General features: G+C 41.8%; 2 protein-coding genes across 2 annotated transcripts in view; both read right to left on the bottom strand.

Annotated features, from left to right (window-relative positions):
* Positions 1–21,908, bottom strand: part of pi15a (peptidase inhibitor 15a) — a 63,568-nt gene that overhangs the window by 26,587 nt on the left and 15,073 nt on the right. The gene's annotated exons all lie outside the window — the stretch shown is intronic.
* On the bottom strand, positions 5,930–21,217 carry LOC115799608 (cysteine-rich secretory protein LCCL domain-containing 1-like). The gene is made up of 15 exons (XM_030756836.1): positions 20,972–21,217; positions 20,036–20,395; positions 13,944–14,062; positions 12,443–12,575; positions 12,228–12,343; positions 11,992–12,092; positions 11,729–11,917; positions 10,982–11,042; positions 10,831–10,897; positions 10,440–10,570; positions 10,283–10,326; positions 10,101–10,173; positions 9,941–10,016; positions 9,693–9,826; positions 5,930–6,847 (listed from the first exon to the last, which is right to left on the bottom strand). The coding sequence occupies exons 2-15, from the start codon at positions 20,294–20,296 to the stop codon at positions 6,796–6,798; spliced, it is 1,557 nt and encodes a 518-aa protein (XP_030612696.1). The 5' UTR covers positions 20,297–20,395; positions 20,972–21,217; the 3' UTR covers positions 5,930–6,795.

The raw sequence follows: 21,908 nt of genomic DNA, 5'->3' as shown, positions 1-21,908 counted from the left end.
TGCTGCATAAATTAAAAAAACCAGTCCATTATTGGATCAAATCATTTTCATATACATTTTTAACTTTTCAAAGAAAAAAAATACTCTTCATTATTCCAAAAGCAAGATTCAGCATTTATCATTGCTTGTTATTTATCATGGTGGCACTTGCTTATATGACAGTGGATCAGTGCTCGAGCTGAGATTCATATATGCTTTTCTAAATGATGTCTGTTCTCTTCCACAACTCAGCTTAAAAACAGCTGTTTGAAAGCACCATCAGTTGCAGAGCATGAAATGTGGCTAAAACTGCACCTTGAGCACTGCAGGCTATTACTTCCGGATTTAATCTGACAGATTTAATATAAAACAGGTGATCCTTGTGCTTTTCTCAATGGCTGTGGCTTGTGGATCCCTCTTCAGGATTGGCAGAAGCAAACGACTCCAGTGCTCACCATCCAGGTCAGAACAAAGCTACTCTTTTACCTCCACGGGCCGCTTCAAGCGCAGCCCGTGTGTGAGGATGGAAAAAAGAGTGGAAATCAAACCTCCTCCATAAATACATGAAAGGTCAGTGATGACGTCAGAGTCCAGCGACTGCTCAGTCCACGATTTTGCGGCCCATCATCGGTGCCTGATTCGTTGTAGGTCTTTATATTTTGCACTCAGTGCACCTTGACCATGATCCCAATATAAACACAGCACTACACTTCTGAAATAGAAATGTGTTTACCCGCTGCTCATAAGTCTTTCTACTGTTCCATTTGTTGCAGGAAGCTACAAAAGGAATAATTTTTGCTGACTTGCACAAAAAACTTGCAAACAAACTTACTTTATTCCGTTTGATGTGGTTTATTGTGAACTGCATTGTTTCATGAGTTTTCTCAGTATTCACTTTTCATGCTATGCTCTTCTTCTACTACCCCTGGGCCCTCTAGGCCTTGGCCCAAAACTCTTCCACTTCCTTTTTCTAGTATTATGACTGACTGCAAAGAAGTGTGTGTGCCCATCTGCTGTGCATGGCCTTATTTTTTGGCTATGACCCTTAATTTTACAGTATGCAGTTTTTCAGTCTGTCTCTTGCTTTTTTGGATGGTATCTTATGCTCTGTTCCAGCTCTGTCTCAACATTTAGATATTTGCTCCACTTTGCAAACTGTGTTTGTTTTACATGCAGATTGTGTCCTGGTTGGGCGGGGTTCTTTGAAAATCAGCCCAATGCCTGTTTTTATCCACGGCTTCATGAGTAAAGATTGATGGCACATATCTCAACTAAAGCATGTTGTTATAGTTATAATAAATTAGTTCTCAGTTGACCTACATTGGAGGATAAACAGAAAACCTCTGCCCATTTAGCTGCTGATTTTTGAAAATATCAAAGTTAAAAGTAGGACTGCTGTTAAACATTGATCCTTTGAAGAGAGAGATGATGGACCTACTTAAATAAAAAAATTTACACTTCACAAATAGAGATGTATTAATTAGATGTTTCAAGTAGCTATTTTGATGCAGACTTGTCTTTATTTATTCTTAGGAGTAAGTCTAGCAGCCCTGCAGTCTGGGAGGCAGCCAGCCCTCCTGGTGAGGTACTGTAAGCCCAACTTTCCCGGATCCACAGACTTGTTTTAGAGAGACTTCTACATGTGGCCCACATCTGCATTCAGAGCATAAAACTGTTTCACTTATTATACAGGAGCAAACGTCAGTACTGGTGTTGCATGTGTGCAAATCATTGACTATAAACCATCTGTGGGCAGTTTTTCTTTTTCTTAATAATGAAGCATTTAAAATATAGCTGCAGCACTGCCATGGCAGAAGTAAGATTAATTTATGCTAATGATTGCTTACGCACAGTGCACACGAGAGAGGAAAACCAAAACAGAGCAGCAGCAGGTACCATGTTAATAGGCAGATGCACAATACTGTATTTAGCATAATCTGTGATAAATAAATAAATAAATACTTTGCCAGATGTTCTTAACTAGTTTTACTGGCCTGAGTATACAAGGACGAACTAATCTTTCTGCAGCAAGAGCTCACATTTCTTAATTTTCTGTGAAACAAAGGAACCTTTTCTTATGGAAAGCCTCTTTATTTGTGTTGGACTGGAAGACAGAGGGTGTATTTGATCTGTTAAAGCACCCTGCAATTAACCTGGTACAACACATTGGCCAAGGCTCAGCTGTTGACATTGTGTAGCTGCTGTAACACAGCAGTCTCGATTGGCACCGTTTGGTTCTAGGATCCAATAAGCACCGCTAAGGCTCGTGTAAGAGATACACACGGCCATTCGCGTGAAGTTAACCATTAGTTTGACACTGTTAAATCACACTGCCTGCAGCTCAGCGTGTCACACATTGCTCTAGCTTTTTGTAAGGTGTTAGGTGTTTTTAAGGTGGAATTATTGTAAACCCTGCCTCACATAAGTGCGAGCAATAAGACATCTACAGAAGCATTTAGCACATGTTTGAACCATCCATTTTTGGCCCTTGTTTGACACATTCAAAGTATCATTTTTAATATTTGTTATTCCAGCAGAAACTCTCAAACTAAAGGACCGTGGCAGCATTTGAGTGCATGCTGTGTGATTTCAGATTTCACTCAAGTGGTCGGGTTTGTTGGTCACAGGACAGCCAGTTGCTAATGAATGGTTGTTATAAATCAAATGTCTAAGATTTGTCAGAGGTTTGTTTTTAAAAGCATCCAGGCCCAAAATAACTCAATAATTATATGACTCACCTTGCCACTCAGGAAAATCATATTTTTTTTCTCCACCAAAGTACCCACTCCATCTTTGCAAAAAACTAATTCACAGTGTGCTTATGTACATGTAATATTTTTGGATCATAAGGGTAAAAAAAAAGAAAAAACCCACTCCCTGTCAAATGCTATGTTTTGTTTGTCTGCCAAAGTAAAGGTTTGACAAGAAGGAATCCACTCATTACCACTGGCAACCATAACTTTTCACCTCGGTGCTGACGGCTTCCCTGACTGCATCACTGCTATCTGATTCTCATCCAACTATATTGGGCCAGACACTGCACATAAACAACAGGTGAGTAAGTAAAAAAATACAATTAAACTAAAATGTACAGCACATGCACACACACACACACACACACACACACACTTCACTGTCTGCCTCTCTCCTCTTTCTTCCCTCTCCTCGGGTATATGCGGTCTCTCTGACACAGTCTGCCAGTCTGCTGCCATGCAGCGCCACATTTAGCTCTGCAAGAAGTGCCAGACTGCAGCAGAGCAGAGCAGAGTGAGGAGGTTATTAATGGCCTTCCTTATTTTAAACGACAGTCTGAAAACACTGGTGGCGACCATGCAGACCCTGCGAGCTGCAAGCTTGTCTTCATCCCATCTGTCTTCACGGCACTCAGTCTCCTTGTCCTAATGGGCCCATAGCTGTCGCTCTGTCAGTTTGCACCTAATGCATCCTCTGCTGTCTGGTGGGTCCAGTGGGCAGTCTCGGTGGGTTGCATGTGAAAGCACACAATAATCCATCACTTTCAACTAATGTGTTGCACCTCTTCTTTAATTATTTTAAACAAATAAGGCCAACTGTCCAAGAAAGCTCCCCTGAAAGTTACAGCTTTATAAAGCTTGTTTTTTTTGATGGTTTTCATTAACTTTGCAGTTTGTACCCCAGTCTCATACTCGTAAAGATGTCCAGACTGTTTCCTCAAACCTTTAGGTTATCTCTCTGCCCTTTCCTGTCTCCTTTTTTTTTTTTTAATCCCTTTCACTGTCCTACTCATCCTCTCACCAACTTTCATTGTACCGAGCCTCTGAATGCCACCTATCAACTGCATCCTGCTGTGAATTTTGACACCTGTCTGATGTATGCCTCTCTTTCTGCATCAGTCTCTCCACAGCACCTTTTGCGTGGAGCTCAGTCAATCAGGCAAATGATCGAGATTCATCAAAACATGACATGTTTATGTGCTAACATTGCAGCAAGCATTGCTATAATACCAATAAAGCAATGGTTGTCAGAGTAAATATATAATATATATTATATAAAAACAGTGTACACAGAGGTGACTTATGTACTATGCATGTATAGGCATCTATATAGTACATACTGCTGCTTAGATTTAAATGTTAACATAAACAGTTTATGTTTTAGTGCTATTTTACAGTAATTATCCTGCAGTTTTGGAGCAATTCTATAGTCTGAATGAAGAAACGTTAGCCAGTCTCCTGCAAATGCACACATACTGGTTCCACTGCTGACCAGTTGTGGTGAGGATCTGCCTATGTTTTTCTATTTGTGCACTGACATTTGCTAATGCACATAGATATGTAATTATTAATCCTACACTTAGACCCACTGACACAGAGACAGTTAATTTAACAGAGATCCGTGTCACACTGGTGTCACCAGGCCAGCAGCTGTACATTAAGTCCATAAAATTTTGTATCACTTGTCTGGGGAGTAACAAAGACTGAAGGCTTAATACAAAACCTATTGCAGCCCTCCAGACATCATAACACTGTCGGACGAGGATATGGTGAAATCTATTATTGACTGGTCATTTTGTTTGACTACTGTTCCCAAGTGAATGAGGAGTGACTGCTTCGCTCCCTGGTGACAGACACTCGGGGGACCACACTACATATTTTCAGCAGGCAATCCAAAATAAGTCAGAACATTTTCCAGTTTTTAAAAAAATACATTTTCTGTTACAATTTTAGGCAGTGAATCAAAAGCACTTCCATATTGTTTGGGGATTTGAAGGGTTTTCAGCACTGAACCTAATAATTAGATAAATTGTTATGTACAACTCACATGGCAGGAGCTCAATGCATTTATGCAGCTCGGAATAGCTTCCTGAAGTTCAAACTGAGCATCGTAATGGGGAAGAAAGGTGATTTAAGTGAGTTTGAACGCGTGTCTGTGTATTTCAGAAACTGCTGATCCCACACAGCCATCTCTAGGGTTTACAGAGAATGGTCTGAAAAAAAAACTATCCAGTGAACAGCAGTTCTCTGGGAGAAAATGCCTTGTTGATGCCAGGGGTCTCAGGAGAATGGCCAGACTGCTTCGAGCTGGAGGAAGGAAGCAGTAACTCAATAATCACTGGTTACAACCAAGGTATGCGGAAGAGCATCTTTGAATGCACACCATGTTGAACCTTGAAGCAGATGGGCTACAGCAGTCCACACCGAGTGCCACACCTGTCAGCTAAGAACAGGAAACTGAGGCGGCAGTTCACAAAGGATCACAAAATGTTGCCTGATCTGATGAGCCTTGATTTCTGCCGCAACATTTGAATGCTAGGGTCAGAATTTGGTGTAAATTACATGAAAGCATGGATCCACCCTGCTTTGTATCATCGGTTCAGGCTGGTGATGTAACGGTGTTGCTGACCATGTCCATCTCTTCATAACCACAGTGTACCCATCTTCTGATGGCTGCTTCCTGCAGGAAAATGTGCCATTTCACAAAACTGGTTTCTTGAACATGACAATGAGTTTACTGTACTACCACAGTCACCAGTTTTCAACCCAGTAGAGGACCTTTGGGATTTGGTGGAACAGGAAATTCCCATCATGGATGTGCAGCCAACATATCTGCAACAACTGCATGATGCTATCATGTCAATATGGACCGAAATCTCTTAGGAATGTTTCCAGAACCTTTTTGAATCTATGCCACAAAACCTGGAGGCAGTTCTGAAGGCAAATGGGGGTCCAACCTGGTGCTAGCAAGGCATAACTAATGAAGTAGCTGCTGGTGGTATATAATTATATAATGCAAACAGCTTTTAAATACAAAACTGACTTCAACTGACTTAAAATGGAACAACAAAATGTCTAGTAGAAATGTGTGGCCATTCTATCCTTTTATTGCAAAATGAACTTTTCCTAACAAGCCGAGGTAGGAAAATCTATATCATACAAGGAAAACATAGATGAGAATTGAGTTACCCGCCCACTGGAACAACTGCAGCTTTAAAGAAAGCATACTGTACAACATACTGTTTGACATTTTTAAAACGTAGCATATTTTTATTTCTGTTTATCAGCGTCAAAGATGATTACTAATTAGACTTAATCTTTTCTTTGGAACAATGACATCTGGTAAAATGAAATGCATGATGAAGGCATGTACATGGAAGTTGTGTTTAGAGAATGATAAACTCTGAGAGATGAGTATACTTCCTGACCTGCAGGCAGTTTTAACTGAACCACATTTTCTGAAAAAATACAAACAAAATCCATCAAACAGGTAAACACAATAACAATACTTAAAACATATAGCAGCATTCTTCAGTCATATTGATATAGCATCTAATCATATAAAAATAAATGCATGACAAATTTCCCCAATCCAAAAGTACAAAATATAGCAAAACACCTCTCCAAAGCACCAATAAATGTGTTAGACTTAATACAAAAATGATATTATTTCTGAAGTGCCATTATAATGTCATATAATAATTTCTATAATCAATATTCATACATAGATATTTGTTAAAAAGGCAAAACAAAATGTAATACTATATTAACATATGTACAGCAAAGTAATCAGAAATATTTACAGTTTCTAACATTTCCTGTTAAAGTTGACAAAAAACTCATTCCACGAGAGCGAGCAAAGACAGGTTCTCAATGCGTACATGTCAAGTTTTTTTTTGTTGTTGTTGCTGGGCTTACGCTGCTATAGTGACAACCTCTAACCCGTGAAGTGTAGCAAAGCCAGAAACATTTCAGTCATTGAGTTTGACAACATGGCTTGATTACCACCTATTCAACAGCACAAGTGTGCTTTTTTGTTTGGTGAAGCCGCACTCTGGGCCTCTCAAATCACAGCGAACACCCGGAACGCCTTCCCTCCGGGAGGGTTTCGAAGGCTGCAGGGAAGGAGAGAGACAAGAGGGAGAGTGAGTCTGGGTGCTGCACATGTCAGACACAGAACATGTCCCAGCCTAGATGACAGACACACACAAACAGATTGACTGGTTTTGTGGAGAAATGTCCAAGGTAGTGTGTTGTCTGACGCTCTGATGACAGACAGGACACAAACAGACGGAGGCTGAAGTTCAGTGAGAAAACAGATACCCCCCCCCCATTAATACACAAACACAGGGAGCTTCATGTGGTAACCCAGCAAAGACAGACATGTTGTAAAAGTAAGGGAGACAGATAAATGATGGGCAGACGTCAGGCATCTTAGCAGAGTGACAAAGATAAATTGAGAGGCAACGGGCACGGTAAGAGAGAGGAGATGAAAAAAGAGGAAAAGCCTTTGAATAAATGAGACTGTGCATGCAAGGCTCCCCTCTACACAGGCCACAGAAAGACTGCAGACCACAGTAGGTGCAATTTAATTTCTCTTAAAAACTGGAACAGACTACACAATATCTGGGTCACTTTGAAGAGTGGCTGGTATGGACCTGTGGCCTTAATATTGTTGCAAGGTGGTGCAGCATAAATTCAACACATGCTTTCACCTTAGTGGCACAGCAATACCCTGGCTTACAAGAAATTTTATTAACAAAAGTCTCTAATTTTACATCAGAGACACGCATCTGCTCATTCGTCTGCATTCAGAGGACAGTCTCACACTGCATAGATTTGAATTGGGTGAGTACTTTATCGCCCACTTTAAGCTTCTTAACATTCCAACAGCCACCGTAAAAACCAGTGATGTCTCTTGTTTCCTACTCTGTGTTAGCACATGGCACCGAGCAAGGTAATCTACTCTCAACCCTCTTTGTCGGATTAGACAAATGAAAATTGTTGGGGCAGTATGAGCAGATGTACACCCCTATGTCGACGATGAAGTGCTCTATTTGCAAACTAGTTGAGGCGTTTCATCTCATGCATAGTGCTGTCCTTGACTATGGCATTGTTCAAGCTGGAGTGAGAAGCTGTTACATATACATGAACAGCTGTTAGATTCAAGCTCTCGCCAAGCAAGTTCACACAGTGCTGATTAAACCTATCAAAGCCATGTAAATGGATCTGTATTTTCCAGTATACCAGACTTTTGAATCTAGCATCTGTGATGACATTCCCATGCTGGCGCTCAGGTAGAAATTAATTTGTGTCATCCAAAAACAACTGGTTTGCCAAAACTCATAGAGCAGGAGGGAGCAAGCTATAGCAGCTAGGAGTGTGGTAGAAACACCCAAAGAAAAGAAGAAGATGCTCCCAACAGAAAAGGAAAAAATTACATTCTAAAAAAAGAAGTGAATACATTAAAACTCATGTCAACAGCGTTTACATAATTAGAAGGGAGAGACAAAACTTCTGCATAGTATTGATTGGCCTTTTTGTGTTATTGGCAAACTGATATAGTTAATCATACTGAGAAAAGTAAAAGAAGAATAGAAGCCGTATATGTTTTTTTATATGCTAAAAATGGGTCATTTAGCCCATTGGCAGGCAACGTGATGGTAGCATAATACATTATGCCTAGTTCAACCTTTGTAGATATAAATTAGATGTTACTGTCATAAAATTAAAATGAAATCATGCTTTTATAAGGTGTTACAGGTGCATAAATGCTAAAACAGATCATTTTACCTTATTGCTCAGTGGTTGCTAGGCAACATGGTAACGTCATAATATCTGATATAGATAAGAATATTTCGGGGGCTAAGATAAACCTGTGTGCCAAATTTGGTTGCTCAACTCCTGATGGTTTAAGAGGGGTTCATGGACAAAGAAACAAACAGACAGACAGAGATGAATACATTATAATAAGATATTTGTTGTCTGTGTTACATATTTTTAATCTTTTCTGTGAGACTGGCGATTTTTCAGGTGTAATATATTTACTGAATATTCACTGCGCTGATCAATAACATTTCAGTGATTTGCATGTGTTCAAATGCAGCAAGTCCGCATCTAAGTGATTGCACATTCTTTCTCTACACTATATAACATATTAGAGCAATTGAATGCAGTTCACGGGTTAATGTAGGTTACAAGTAATCCATAGCCTGACAATTTGTTAAAGTTAAGTTTCTGCAAAACAAATGAGGAAGTGTTTTACACATAAATCCATTCCTTCTTTGCAGCTTCTTCCCTCGGCCTTATTTGCATTAGTTCATCCACTTTGTTGTTGGGCCCAAGCAAAAATTTCACCCAGTATTGATCCCCTTTGTGATAAATGCTAACAAGATCCTGTTTCCTCAGCACACACACTTCAACTTTTTATTACTGCTTTGTGTCCTTGTTGTTGTTTTAATTTATCTGTTTCACTATATTAAGTTTTAAATCCTTGTTCACTGGTTGTCCTTTTTGACCTAGTACCAGAAAACAAACCGCTGCTAGAACTACGTGAGGATGCGCTCCTCTTCTGTACACTAATTGCCAAGCAATTCATTATTTTAAACTACCAGAATGCAAATCACGCTGCCACGTGCACTGCATACAAGATGTACTGCCTGCATCTTGAAACGATTTAGTCCACAAGGAGAGGAGAGTGGATACCTGAGAGGCATTGATTTCTTACTGCTCCACTCTGGCCGCAAGTGCATTAACCTCTTCACTTTCCTGCCATGTATTAAGGCTGAATGCTGACATAGGACCAGTAAACCCCCAAACAATATATCTATATTGGAATAATAAAACAGAGCTGGGACACCATTATGCATTATTTATTTTGTTTTTCTTTTATTGTAAATGTATAGTATTTATAAGACTATTTTCCCCCCTTATAAGATTGTGAGATTAGTCATCCGATACCTCTCTGAGAAAATGCCATTCTGGTATGAGGCTGTGTAGTGTTTCCGGTTGTCCATGGGCATCACATCGATGTAACCACCCACATCGTTCCTGATGACTCCAGCATGTACTGCCGCCCGACATATACTGGACTTCTGCAGGAGCATGCAAGAGGAAAGAAAACATGTCAGAAATGTTCATTCAGACGTTCATCCCAAAGCAGTGTGAATTAGCTTCTGACAAGTTCAGCTTCGAAAACAGGGACTTACATCAGAGTATATTCTGGTACCGATTACTCTGGATATGTGAGGATTCTCTTCTAAACAGTTTCTCGGGCAGTATATCCTAAGAAGAATTTGATATTAAGCAGATGTAAAGCTAGGCAGCATTGACCAAGAGAGAGAATGTGAGATATAGGGAGGTGCATACCTTGGACAATGTCTTACAGGCTTTTCATATGGACACAGTTGCACAACTGTGGTTTCACAAGTGATGGCTTTAACTGTAAGAAAGAAACAGTGACTTTCAGCAAAGGTCATAAAGAGAAACTGAAAATAAATTAAATAAATTAGAGCATATCTATATGCGCAGTGTGATGCCGCCAGACTAACCTGTCACTCTGGAAACTATGAAAGAGTTCGCACTTTGATATTTTCTGTCAAAAGGAAAATGCACACAGCGACATCAGATGTTATTTCTATTTACTTTCATGACGTTTAGTCAACATAACTATCAGTTATCTTTGATATAAATGTATTGTTGCCTCACCCAAGTGACTGGACTCCATTCTTGTAAGACTTGATGAAAAAGTCCTTTCTTCCTTGCCTTGTTACATCCATCCATCCTCCATCATTATCTATAACACCAGCATGTAGACCGGCTCTGCACACACTTGATTGCTGCAAAAATGACACATTATATTGACACTATTTATATTGTATTAGTAAGGAATATTGCTAAATAAGTGATGTGAACTATGCTCAAAGTACACAACACTGTCAACACAAAAATGGCCTGGCCCTAGAGAGTTAGAGCTCAAAAGAATGTGATCATTATATCTTGTGCACAATGCTTCATATCGCTACCTCATGAAAAAAACACTTTAGTGTCCAAATCTTTTTTTAATCTTCCCTCAGAGACCGGCCATGTGTGCACTCACCATTTCATAGTACACTGTCCCGACTACTTTTCCCGTAGCATCTAGGCATCCAGCTGGACACTCATATCTGTACATCAATGCAAAAGCAACCATGTGAATATGAAATACGCATTCTGCACTGCATCCTTTTCATGCTTCATCTTCACTGTACCTATTGCATGTTGTTCCTTTGCACTGATCCCGAAGCTTAGTGTCGCAGGTCACTAGCTGGGCTGAAACACATAAACACAGAGGTCTTTGAGTTCTCCTGCAGGAAACAAGACGTGTGAACTAGCGGCTCTGATGCAGATGACTAGTTTCTAAAAGACTGAGTTGCGTGAAATCCAGTGGAGACGCCGTTGTGATGCTTCAAGAATAAAAGACAAGAATTCAGGTTCAGGGTGGTCAGCGGTACTTGAGGATGTGTCTCATGTGCTGCGGAGAGGAAGCCATTTAAAAAACCACAGCAAGCCCCTCTCACCCCTCAACCCTTCTCAGCAAGCCAAAAACAAACACACACTCAGGGGATCATGCTAAAATAGGCCTCCCCTCCCTGCTCCAAAGAGTGACTTGCGATATTGAGTAGAGCTCAGAAAGTGTCAGGATTAATCAGGGAGATGACAAATAAAGACTATGCAACATCAAAGCAATTTAAGATAAATTGCAAGAAAAATATTAAAGGTCAAGGTCTATTTTTTGCACTTATTATCCAGGATCACTAGCTCAATACTAAGCAAGCAGCTATTCTCAAGTTCTTTGCTTCTGATCCAATTTTGAAAAGCTGTGGTTTCTTTTTCTTTACAGCACATATTGTCCTCTGCTTCCACTCTCTGCCCCTCCCGGACCTAAAACCATATTGTACACCTCCCCATTTTGAGATGAAACTAGATCCAAAATAAACAGTCAAATGGCAGCTTACACATCTGCTGTGTGTTGACCATTTCATTCTTCTGCAGGTCCTCTGTGGGGGGCTGTGTGGGGGCTGGGGCAGGGAAACTGGGAGGCTCAGGCCTGGAGGCCCGGGACCGGGGATTTGTGGTACGGGAGACATCCGGTTCAATAAAGTTGTTCTCTTCTCTTTCCTCTTGCCTTGCATTGTCACCTTCAGCTTAAAACAGAAAACAAGGCATGATAATCCACTTTTTCCATCAGCTTCTGTGTCTCGCTGTCGCTTATTCTTACCTCTGTAGCAGAGGTTGTCCTTGCATCCTCCTCCATAGCTGGGAGGACAAGCAGAGCATGGGGTCCCATGTTTGTAAGGTGCATGGCCCCACCAGTTTCCCCTGTGCAGGTGACACATCAAGCAAAAATTACTGGACACAGGCGACCAGTAACTTCAAATGTAGGTGGAAACATTTTTTGTGATGTCACATCAAAATGGCTCGAGACTATAGTTACTACACAACATTTGTGCTTACTTTGGTGAATAGTTGCAGACAAGATAGATGGCCTTGGCCCAAATCTGCCCCCACACGTTCATGTTGTAACACAAGTTGACTGCACAGCCAATTCGACTGCTGGTAGCCCAGACCAGCTACAAGAAAAGGACGGCACAGAGGAGAAAAAGATGACTTAAAAAAAATGTTCTCATTGCACATCTGTAACGTTTCTAAAAGTCATGAGCCATAGCTACCTGTGTGTAATGTGTGCAAACTGGGCCAGAGCACTTGAAGGGACAGTAAGGATTACACTCTTGAGGGTAAGGGAAGGAGTAGTCTTTCACTTCATCGTACCAAGCCTGAACGTGGGATGTGGGTGGACGATACCTGGAGAGATCAGTAAGCATATCTATGATTATAATGTTCTGAGCAACATTTCTTTTGTCTAATGGTTGTGTTGGTGTGGGCGTTGGCATTAAGCTCACTGCAAGATCTCATGACAGTCTTTCAAGTCTTGTAATATACTGTATAACAATAGAGTTTTTATATATTTTTAAATGATAATGCATATGTACATGTTTTTCTGGTTTGTTTTGCAAAACATCACAAATGGTAAACGTGGCTGAGAGATAAGAAGTGCTTGATTTGTTTTCACTCAAAAACTCTCAGGTAAGCACACTTAACAAACCCATGTAGTATCACATATAGTTAGCATCCACTGACAAACAAAGTGCTCTAACTGAAAATCGACATTTGTGCTCAGTAACCAAGGACACTGATCTGGCACCAGGTGTTGCCAGTTAATCTGATTAGAATCAAGCAGACATCTCGACTGTGGGGTGATATGATTAGATGTAGAACAAGCGTCTCTTGTGTGAACCAGTGGTGTCTTCAGGAGCACTGCAGGGGACTGAGTGAATAAAGGAGCAAAGAAATTTGTGTTAAGTGCGAGTCCACTTGCATATGTGCCCCACTGTATTTTTGATGGCTCACTCGCAGTGAGTAAATGCCAGTTATGGATAATATAATGTACATTCACTGGCCGTTTTATTAGGTCCAAATACTCAAGTGCTCGTTAACACAAATATCTTATAAGCATGGCAGGAGCTTAATGCATTTATGCATGTATACATGGTTAAGACGACCTACTGAAGTTCAAACTGAGCATCTGAATGGGGATGAAAGATGATTTATGTGACTTTGAAGGTGGTGTGGTTGTTGGTACTGGACAGAAACTGCTGATCTACTGGGATTTTCCCACACAACCATCTCTAGGGTTTACAGAGAATGGTCTGAAAAAAGAGAAAATATCCAGTTCTCTGGTTGAAAATACCTTGTTGATGTCAGAGGTTGATGCTTTGAGCTGATAGAAAGAAAAAGTAACTCAAATAGCCACTGCTTACAACCAAGATGTGCAGACGAGCATCGATGTAGGTACAACACATCAAAACTCGAAGCAGATGTGCTATAGCAGCAAACCGCACAAAGTGCCTCTCCTGCAAGCTAAGAAGAGGAAACTGAAGCTACAATTCTCATGGGTTCACCAATACCGGACAATAGAAGGTTGGAAAAATGTTGCCTGGTCTGATGAGTCTTGATGTCTGCTGCAGCATTTGGACAATAGGGTCAGAATTTGGTGTAAACAACATGAAAACATGGATCCATCCTGCCTTGTATTAACAGTTCAGTAATTTCAGTGTTTGACAGCATAAAAGCCTCCATGCATAAACTGTCTATACTAACAGATTTTTTTACCTTCCCCAGTGTGCCCCCAGATTCTGTCCAATCTGTGGCAGCAAGCCAGCAGGACCATGCTCCCAGACACACGTCTCTGCCCACTCCTCTGCAGTACGTTCCAACTCTGTGTCCCATACCTGCACAAGATGACATAGAGAAATAAGTAGAGGGTTTCTTGGATTACAATTGTGACAAAGTGGTAATAAAATGCATATAATACAAGGGTATAGAAGGTTAGAGAATCCATGCTCAGGTTTTGCTCCGTGGTCAGTAATATGAGGTGAGACGGCATGCTATTTCAACAAGTAATGAATAAGCATTACTCATTATGTGTTACGGAAGAGAGTAAGAGCTGCTGTAAAGCGTTCCTACTTCTACTCGGCTGACTTTTCCTGGAGGTTGGGTGTTATTCAAAAAAATTCTAAGGCTGTTTTTTTTTTTTTCTTAAGTAATACCTTCCATATGCCTCTGGTGAGATGGCTGGATGCAAGCTTTTGTTTCACTTTCCCTCTCTGTGAGTTGCCCTCTCAGTCAAGTTTAGCTCTGGTTGGATACTAAGGGATCGTATTCCCATTCTGGGGTTTTCTGGAAATGCAAAGAGTGTCCTTCCTCCCTGCTGACCTACATTCTACCATAAAAATGTTAGAATAACACCAGCTGTACTTCCTTTGAAGGACGCTGTATGTCGGTTTACTTTCAGCTTCAGTGTGGGATGACTTATATAACAGGTTTCTGCCGGAAAGTCAATTAGTTGATGTGCGTTAGTGGGTGTGAGTGCATGTATTAGTATACGAGCGAAGGTGTCAGAAATATTCGCATTTCACACATTGGGGCCTGGAATTCATCTTACCCTCAGTGAAATCTCATCCTCTAACCATACTAAAATAACTCCTCCCCGCTTCCACCACCACCTCCACCTCCAATGTCCGTCACCCACTTTCAGTCCCACGAGAAACAACTGCTGCGCACACCTACTCAACAACAGGATGTCTGGCAGTGCTGCAAATGAACTCTGAGCAGTTTCTTCAGCTGTTTCTTCCCATTCGAGTGCTAAATGGACACATTTGTTAAAATCGACGACCCCCAACGTGAGACTGTAGAGTGGAATGTCAGATTTTAAAACCAAGCCTTGCAGGAAGGACACATAACTGAACAAACACATAAAAATTCTCCCCCTGAATGGAGGGATACAGAGTAACAGCAACCTCTTCTGCGGTTGCCTGTGGTCGTTCTTGTACAATAAGGTCAGATGTTGACTGACAGAGCCAGGGCTAAAAGAGGAATGCGAATTTGTTTACCTGAAACCCTATCTCTGCTCAGACATGACCTCTGTCTGCAGTGGGCTGCAAATAAACGTTGGTATTGCCTTATCTGTTTTGTGTCCCTTTTTGGCAGGATAATAGCTAACAACGCTGGAACACACTGAAGCTTTTTAAGCCTGATCATCGTCAGCATTAGAAGATTCCTAATGGAGGCCAGTCAACTCCAATCTGATTTCTGTCTGCAAATATTTCCCTTTGATTATTCCCAAAGAATGACCTCCTTGTGCAAAAATTGCTCTGATAGGCAGACTGAAATATAACATGCAGTGCTAACTGCAAAATGATCTGCAAACCGCAGCACACAAGAAATTCTGTACTTGAGTGTGGTCAGTTCAATGCTTTTTGACCCTAAATTGGTGGTTGTGTCTTAAAACATTTTACTGTGACCGCAACTACAACAGGCTTCCAGCCTGAAAAGACCAAATTCTGCCTGCGGCTTCTTGGAGCTCTTGGAGGGGAACATTGCGGATTACAGTTTGTATCACAAAGGCATCATGTGTGATGCTCTCGAAACACATCCTAAATAATAATAAAATTAGCGGCTCCACCCAGCTGAGAAACTCATTCCGCTGTCCTGAAAAGCTGCAGTGAAAGCAGGTTCAGAAAGTGTTGACCAAGACACATATTTTTCAGCTGTTGGGTCTGTACAGAGTACAGCTGGCTTGTCAAGCCGCTGCTGTTTGCACAGTTCGCCCAGCAGGGGAGGCCTTGTAACCACGAGCCACCCCGCCCACCACCCACTTCGACCGCAGCTCCGCGGGGCCGTAAAGAAAAACAACCTTCTCTGCTTAAGTCTTTCAGCACTGTGCACACTGCATTGTTTATTTCGCTTAACACTTCATTTGTGGCAGTTTTTTTTTTTTCATCTGGTTCCATTCCAAAGGCCCAGAGGGCTACTTCCTTTGCAAGTATGGGTTTTCCTTCTCATAATCAATGGTGCATGCTGAATAATACTGAAAAGCAGGGAAAAGATATGGGAACTGGGAAAGCAAAGCTGGGGGGGGCGGGGGGCAGAAGAGGTGATAGGATTTGGTGAGAACAAAGGGATGCATCTTTAACTTAAGCTACAAAAAGTATAGCAACAATAATCAACACGGGGGAAAATAATAACAGAAATTATAGGAACAATGTGCATCTCCACTTTTTGTAAATGTCTTTGCTCATTTTTATACCCATGATGTTACCTATTCTATCACACATTACTGAGTAGTCATTGGAGTCAATGATCCGAAAAGTTTTATGATGACATTCCCCAAACTATTTATGAAATGTGCAACTGCAACCCATTCACAGTAAGCATTTGGAGGAAGAGCAATATTTATAATCTTGGCATTATATTAAGCAAGTATTCTGAGAGCTTTGGACTCCCACAGCAATATATGCAGCTCGAGATGGTGTGCAATTATTCATGCAGTGAACTCTAGCTCGCACCAGCTCATATAAAAGTTTCTGGGGCTGATCACTGTTTGAATGTTGTCACTAAGCAAACGCCATTATCTCCCTATTATTGTGTTATAACAAGTTCATGGTTTGACCAACACAGCGAAGAAAATCATTGCAGGATCAGAAAATCGCATTTGCAAAATTGCAGAATAAATTGTGCAGCCAGTGTTTTGCATATGAACCAAGTGACAGGAAGCAGTTTCAACAAAGGTCATTTTCAGCTGGCCAAACTGTAGCTCAAAATGCATGACAGGTGCTCGGAGAGACGGTGAAGGATGGCTTTCAGGGGTTCTACAGACTTTTAAAAAAAGGCTGATGAGTCAGGAATGGATGGAAGGCCAAGCTGTTTTGAGTAAGTGTAGGGGAATGTTGGCCTTAGCTCATGGCATTGTCTAGAGGATAAAAGAGCACTTAGATGACCCCCTAAATCCAAAAGAAATGTCCTCTGAACAGGTGGTTTAAAGGAGCGCTACCCTGATGCGCCAGCGAGCGTATCGGCTCCGTTTCAAAAAAGGGAATCGGAAAGTATTTTCAAGGCAAGGCATCCCAAAGACAATCTGTACAGCTAATGACCACTGGGTCAAGGGGATACTGTTTCTGTCTCCATGGGTGTAAACCTGTCCATCTCGATCACAAACTGGTGTCACTGGAGACCATGATCATAGTGTTTTTTCTTCTCTTTACAACTAAGTGCTTTTATAGAAGGTGCTATTTTAACCCATTTATAGTTGTTTTTGGAAGAGCAATGTTCACAATGTTTCAATCTTATAGATTGAAGTTAAGCAAATCCTGTGTGTGCACTGGACTTCCACAGGGATACCACTTGTTTTCTGCTGTTTATGCTATACATGCATGAGATACAGCCAGTGCAGATGAGGGCCCAAGAGTGTATGGTTTTTTTGGGTTTTTTTGTTGCTATTTTGTGCTTTTTTTTTTTGTACTTTAGGCTTTGCAGGAAAGTAACCTCCAGTGTGGAGTGGATCTGCTATAAGTAATTAAGAGGGGTTAAAATCACTGTATCCAGCTGCTGCTACATGGATGCCACTAGATGCCCCCGATCCCCCGACCCGCTGCACCTTCCTTCCATCTCTGAACTGGTGTATGACTTCTGAACCCTCCTGCACAAGAAAAGTTGTCTTGTCTATGTTGCCATAGATAAATAACTTGGATGAATTTAGCTCAGTGCAAATTTATTATCCTGCTGTTTTATTGTTTTCTTATTGTGCTTCACAGGTTTTGACACAAATTGGCCACGTTAAGCAACAATAATTTAAAATGCTTGACACTTGGCAGCAGAGCTCTGATTCATCCGGGCCAGGAAAAATATCAATAGAACTTTATCATACATTGCTAACATCAATGTCACCTCAGACCTGAGCGCAGACCGACAGAGCCAAGTTAAACATCAAGGCAGGTGGGGCTCTTTCTCCCAGGATGCCATTTGTTTGTCTTACAGGACTTCAAACACTGACACGTCTCTGTTTATACCTGTGGGTCAACGTTTGAGTGAGAGGCAGAAACGCGGTCCTCCTACTGAAGCTTTGTGGGCCGCTACAGAGTGTGAATGCTTATCCGGGGAATTTTTGGGGCCTCTGTGTTGGATAATGACAGAATGGGAACGGAGCCACAGGGATAAGGGAAAGGGAAGCAGAGAGAGAGGGCAAGAAAAAGAAGCCAATGAAGGGGGAGGAAAGAGGGGGATTTGAATTGATGTTATCTCTGAGTCTCTGTCATGATTGCCACAGAGGGTCACTCGGGTTGTGGTTTAATACAATGGCAGACAATAACAGAGCTGATGGGCAAATGGTTATGTGTGCGGATGTCTGTGTGTGTATATATGTGTGTAAGTGTGTGTCTGAATGCCTGAGTGTATCAGGAGAGCAGGAGAGCATGTCTATGAAGTCTTCCAGTACAGTGAAGCTGTGAGGTTTCTGAAAGGTGACAGCAGTTCAACACAGACCAAAGGAAAATCTGAGAAATATAGAGCCCTTTTTAAAATAAAGTGCTAAAAATGACCAAAAATCTACTCTACATGTGACCTGAACAGCTTTTGCCTGAAATATAATGACATCTACAAAACTGCACGAGATTTCGGTACCTATTCTTGCAAGCCACTGTTTCTCCTTACTGTGTGCCCCTTCTGAGTCCTTTTTTTTGCTCATTTCCTCTTTTCTCATCTCTTCATCTTCACTTCAGTTACTGTGACACCTGTTTTGCGATGCTCTCCCTCCCTCCATCTGTCTCACACTGCCTCCTCTTCCTATTTACAAAGCTCTTTTTATCATTTTTACACCTCTATTTCAATTCATCTTGCATTTCTTGCTAACTTTCATTCTCCTTCACCTCACATCCTCTTGTTGCTCCCCTCTCCATATTTCACCCCTGGGTGCCCCTGGAGCTAAGAAAAAAACAGCCAAGTGTAACGGGAGACAGTAGAAAAGAGCTGTGTGCTGCTGGCTCAGCATTTCTCCACTAGCGTGGGCCTTAACCAGGAGCCTGCCAGACTGAGTGTCTCTCACTCACACACACACACACACACCAACTTGCAACACATACACATACACACATACACTAGAGGTCCTCAAGTCTAACCTCTCAATTATACAATTACACAGTCCAGCAATTGCCCCCAGCAGGAACTGTTTATTTGCCTTTACCACAGAATAATACAGCCTTTTGTTCTGCAGCTCTTTAAGCGTGGATGAAAGGATGATAAAATCTCATTACTTTCTGCACATTGCATTGATTTTTAGCCTTTTAAGTATTGTTGGTGGCAACACACTGTAGTGGTCAAGCTTTGCCTACACATGTAGTGCGTCTGAAAAATTTCCAGGTCTGTAGATCACTAACTTTTGGAAGGTGTGGTATCCCCGTGTGTGTTCAGTCAAAAAAGGGGGGGACAGCTGGTAAAACAAGCCCTGGTGCCGTGCTCTGATGCTAATTGCACGGTGAAAAGTGATCTGGCACTCTACATACACGTGATGGCCAACGGATAAAGTCAAACAATTCTCTTAGCATGAGTAAAACAAAAAAAAACATTGGAGAAATGTGATCATTGGCATGGCGGTGGAATTCTTCTCTTCTGGCAAAATAACCACAGTCACATGGGTACAAAGTTAAGTGTGTGTTTGTCTTTGTGTTTGGGTTCATGCGTGAAGGTACTTAGATGCTGGCATGCTTGTAAGTGTGCGCCAAGTGGGACAAATGCCAGGCAGTCTGGTGACTAGATCATTTCACTAAGCTATATGGGCCACAAATGTGCAAGAGTTCAGAATAGGGTGAAAATACACATAAACTGCATGAACTGTAAATCACCAAAGATGCACAGACAACATCTCCACCTACCATGTACTCCATGTTGGAAGCGGGAGGGTAAACTTGGCCTCTGAGCTTGTTGTGAAGGTCCAGGATGAGCTGAGCATCGTTGTCAGTAATGGCCCTCTTCCCCCTCTGTTTGGCCTCCCGCCAGTCGCCGTCCTCGTCCAGATACTTGTCCAAAATCTGCTCCCAACCTGTGGAGTTTGGAAGCATCACCATGGAAGTCGTCGTCTGGAGCAGCAGGACCAAGGGCACGCCTCTCAGCCAGTGCAGGGATACGAGCCTCATCCTTGCAAATGCTGGTGATAGCAACAAACTCAAATAGGGTGGAAAATATTTTGTGCCAACACAGGCACACTTTGTCTGCAAAGTCAGATGACAAGGACCCTGAAGGAGAGAGGGGGGGGGGGGAGTTGGTGTTCTGTATCAAATTTGCTGAATACTGTAACTTGGGTCAATATTGAACTTGGTGAGGACAGTGCATTGGCTTGCAGACACTTAGTCTGGTGCACTGCCACAGGTAAGCTAATGGGGTTCAGTGAGGGTAAGCTGGCAGGCTGGGGATGACTAGTTTGGATTAAGCATGGATTAAAGAAATCAATTTTACAACTTTTCCCCCCAAATCCAAATAATAAAAGGAAAGCTTTAGAAGGAAAGAAAGCAGCATTACAAATCACAGCAAACAGTGCAGCAGCAATAAATGCAGTTCAAGGCACAGGATGGTAAATAACAGCTTTTACTTTTACCAACCTGTATAAACATAGGCTTTCACTAAACTTTGTGTGTGTGTGTGTGTGTGTGTGTGTGTGTGTGCGTGCGTGCGTGCGTGCGTGCGCGCGCAAGCAAGGATGCTGACAGAAGCTGATATAACGAGCCAATATCTAATGGAAAAAGTGAAGAGTAATGCATATTAAAACAGAAATGGAGTGCTGTGATTTAGTGCAGACTTTGGAAATAATTTACCTTTAATGAATTGGAATGAAGCCCACTTCTTGAGGTTCTGACAGAGCTCTGGCTGTGAGGAAACTTCTGCAGCAAGATGAAGATGAAGAAGAAAAACCTGCCTTCAATGTAAGTTGCAGAGCTCAGGTGGAGCGGTGTGATGATTGTCGTTGGCTGCCATAACACATAAATCAAAGATGTGACGCGGTCGCTTCATTCGCTTTTCATCAGTCTTCTTTCGGGATTTTTGCACCAAAGCCGCCAAAGAATCACTTATCCACATTTTATCCTCAACTTGGCGGCGCTTGCAGAGTGCCGCCCCTAACCACGCCTCTCCAAAGTTTGGAACCTGCCCACATTATGGCAAGACCTCTGCGCGCGTCCGGGGCAGTGCGTGTATACAGCGTAATATAGGCAGATGCATTTTTTTCCTCCAGTGATGCGCACAGAAAGTAAGCTTCAGACTTTGAGACTCTAAAATGCACAGAAAGATTTCAGATGTAAGCTTTCATTATAGCCCTTTTATTGGTCATACCACATTAACTCTATAATTTCCTTTTATAGTTCTTCTGGACAAAAACGTGCACCAGGGGGTTGTGGGATTTCTACCCCCTTACCTGGAAAGTGATTTTGTAAAACGCATTAACTTAAAGCAGGTCTACCTCCTCATTTTCCCAAGTCTAGCTGTTCACAGGTGGCTCTTTTGGGATGGTTGGCGGCGGCTGGTGAGGGGTGGCGGGTACAGGTGGGGGATTAAAACACAAACCAACTTTGTTAAATCCAAACCCGGGATCTGTCGTCACTGTTTCCCCCCTCTCTTCTCCAACACAGACTGAATTCCGTAATGGAAACAGGCACGTTTTGTCTTTTGTCATCTGGTCATTTTTACTGGTAGTTATGGCACATGTGGAAACAGTAGCGAATTACCAGACTCGGGTGTGTTTGCCCCCCTGGACAG

This window comes from Archocentrus centrarchus, chromosome 20 (assembly GCF_007364275.1).
Source record: "Archocentrus centrarchus isolate MPI-CPG fArcCen1 chromosome 20, fArcCen1, whole genome shotgun sequence".
NCBI classification, from domain to species: domain Eukaryota; kingdom Metazoa; phylum Chordata; class Actinopteri; order Cichliformes; family Cichlidae; genus Archocentrus; species Archocentrus centrarchus.
The sequence above is the reverse complement of the archived record's forward strand: the minus strand, read 5'-3'. Positions and strand labels throughout refer to the sequence as shown.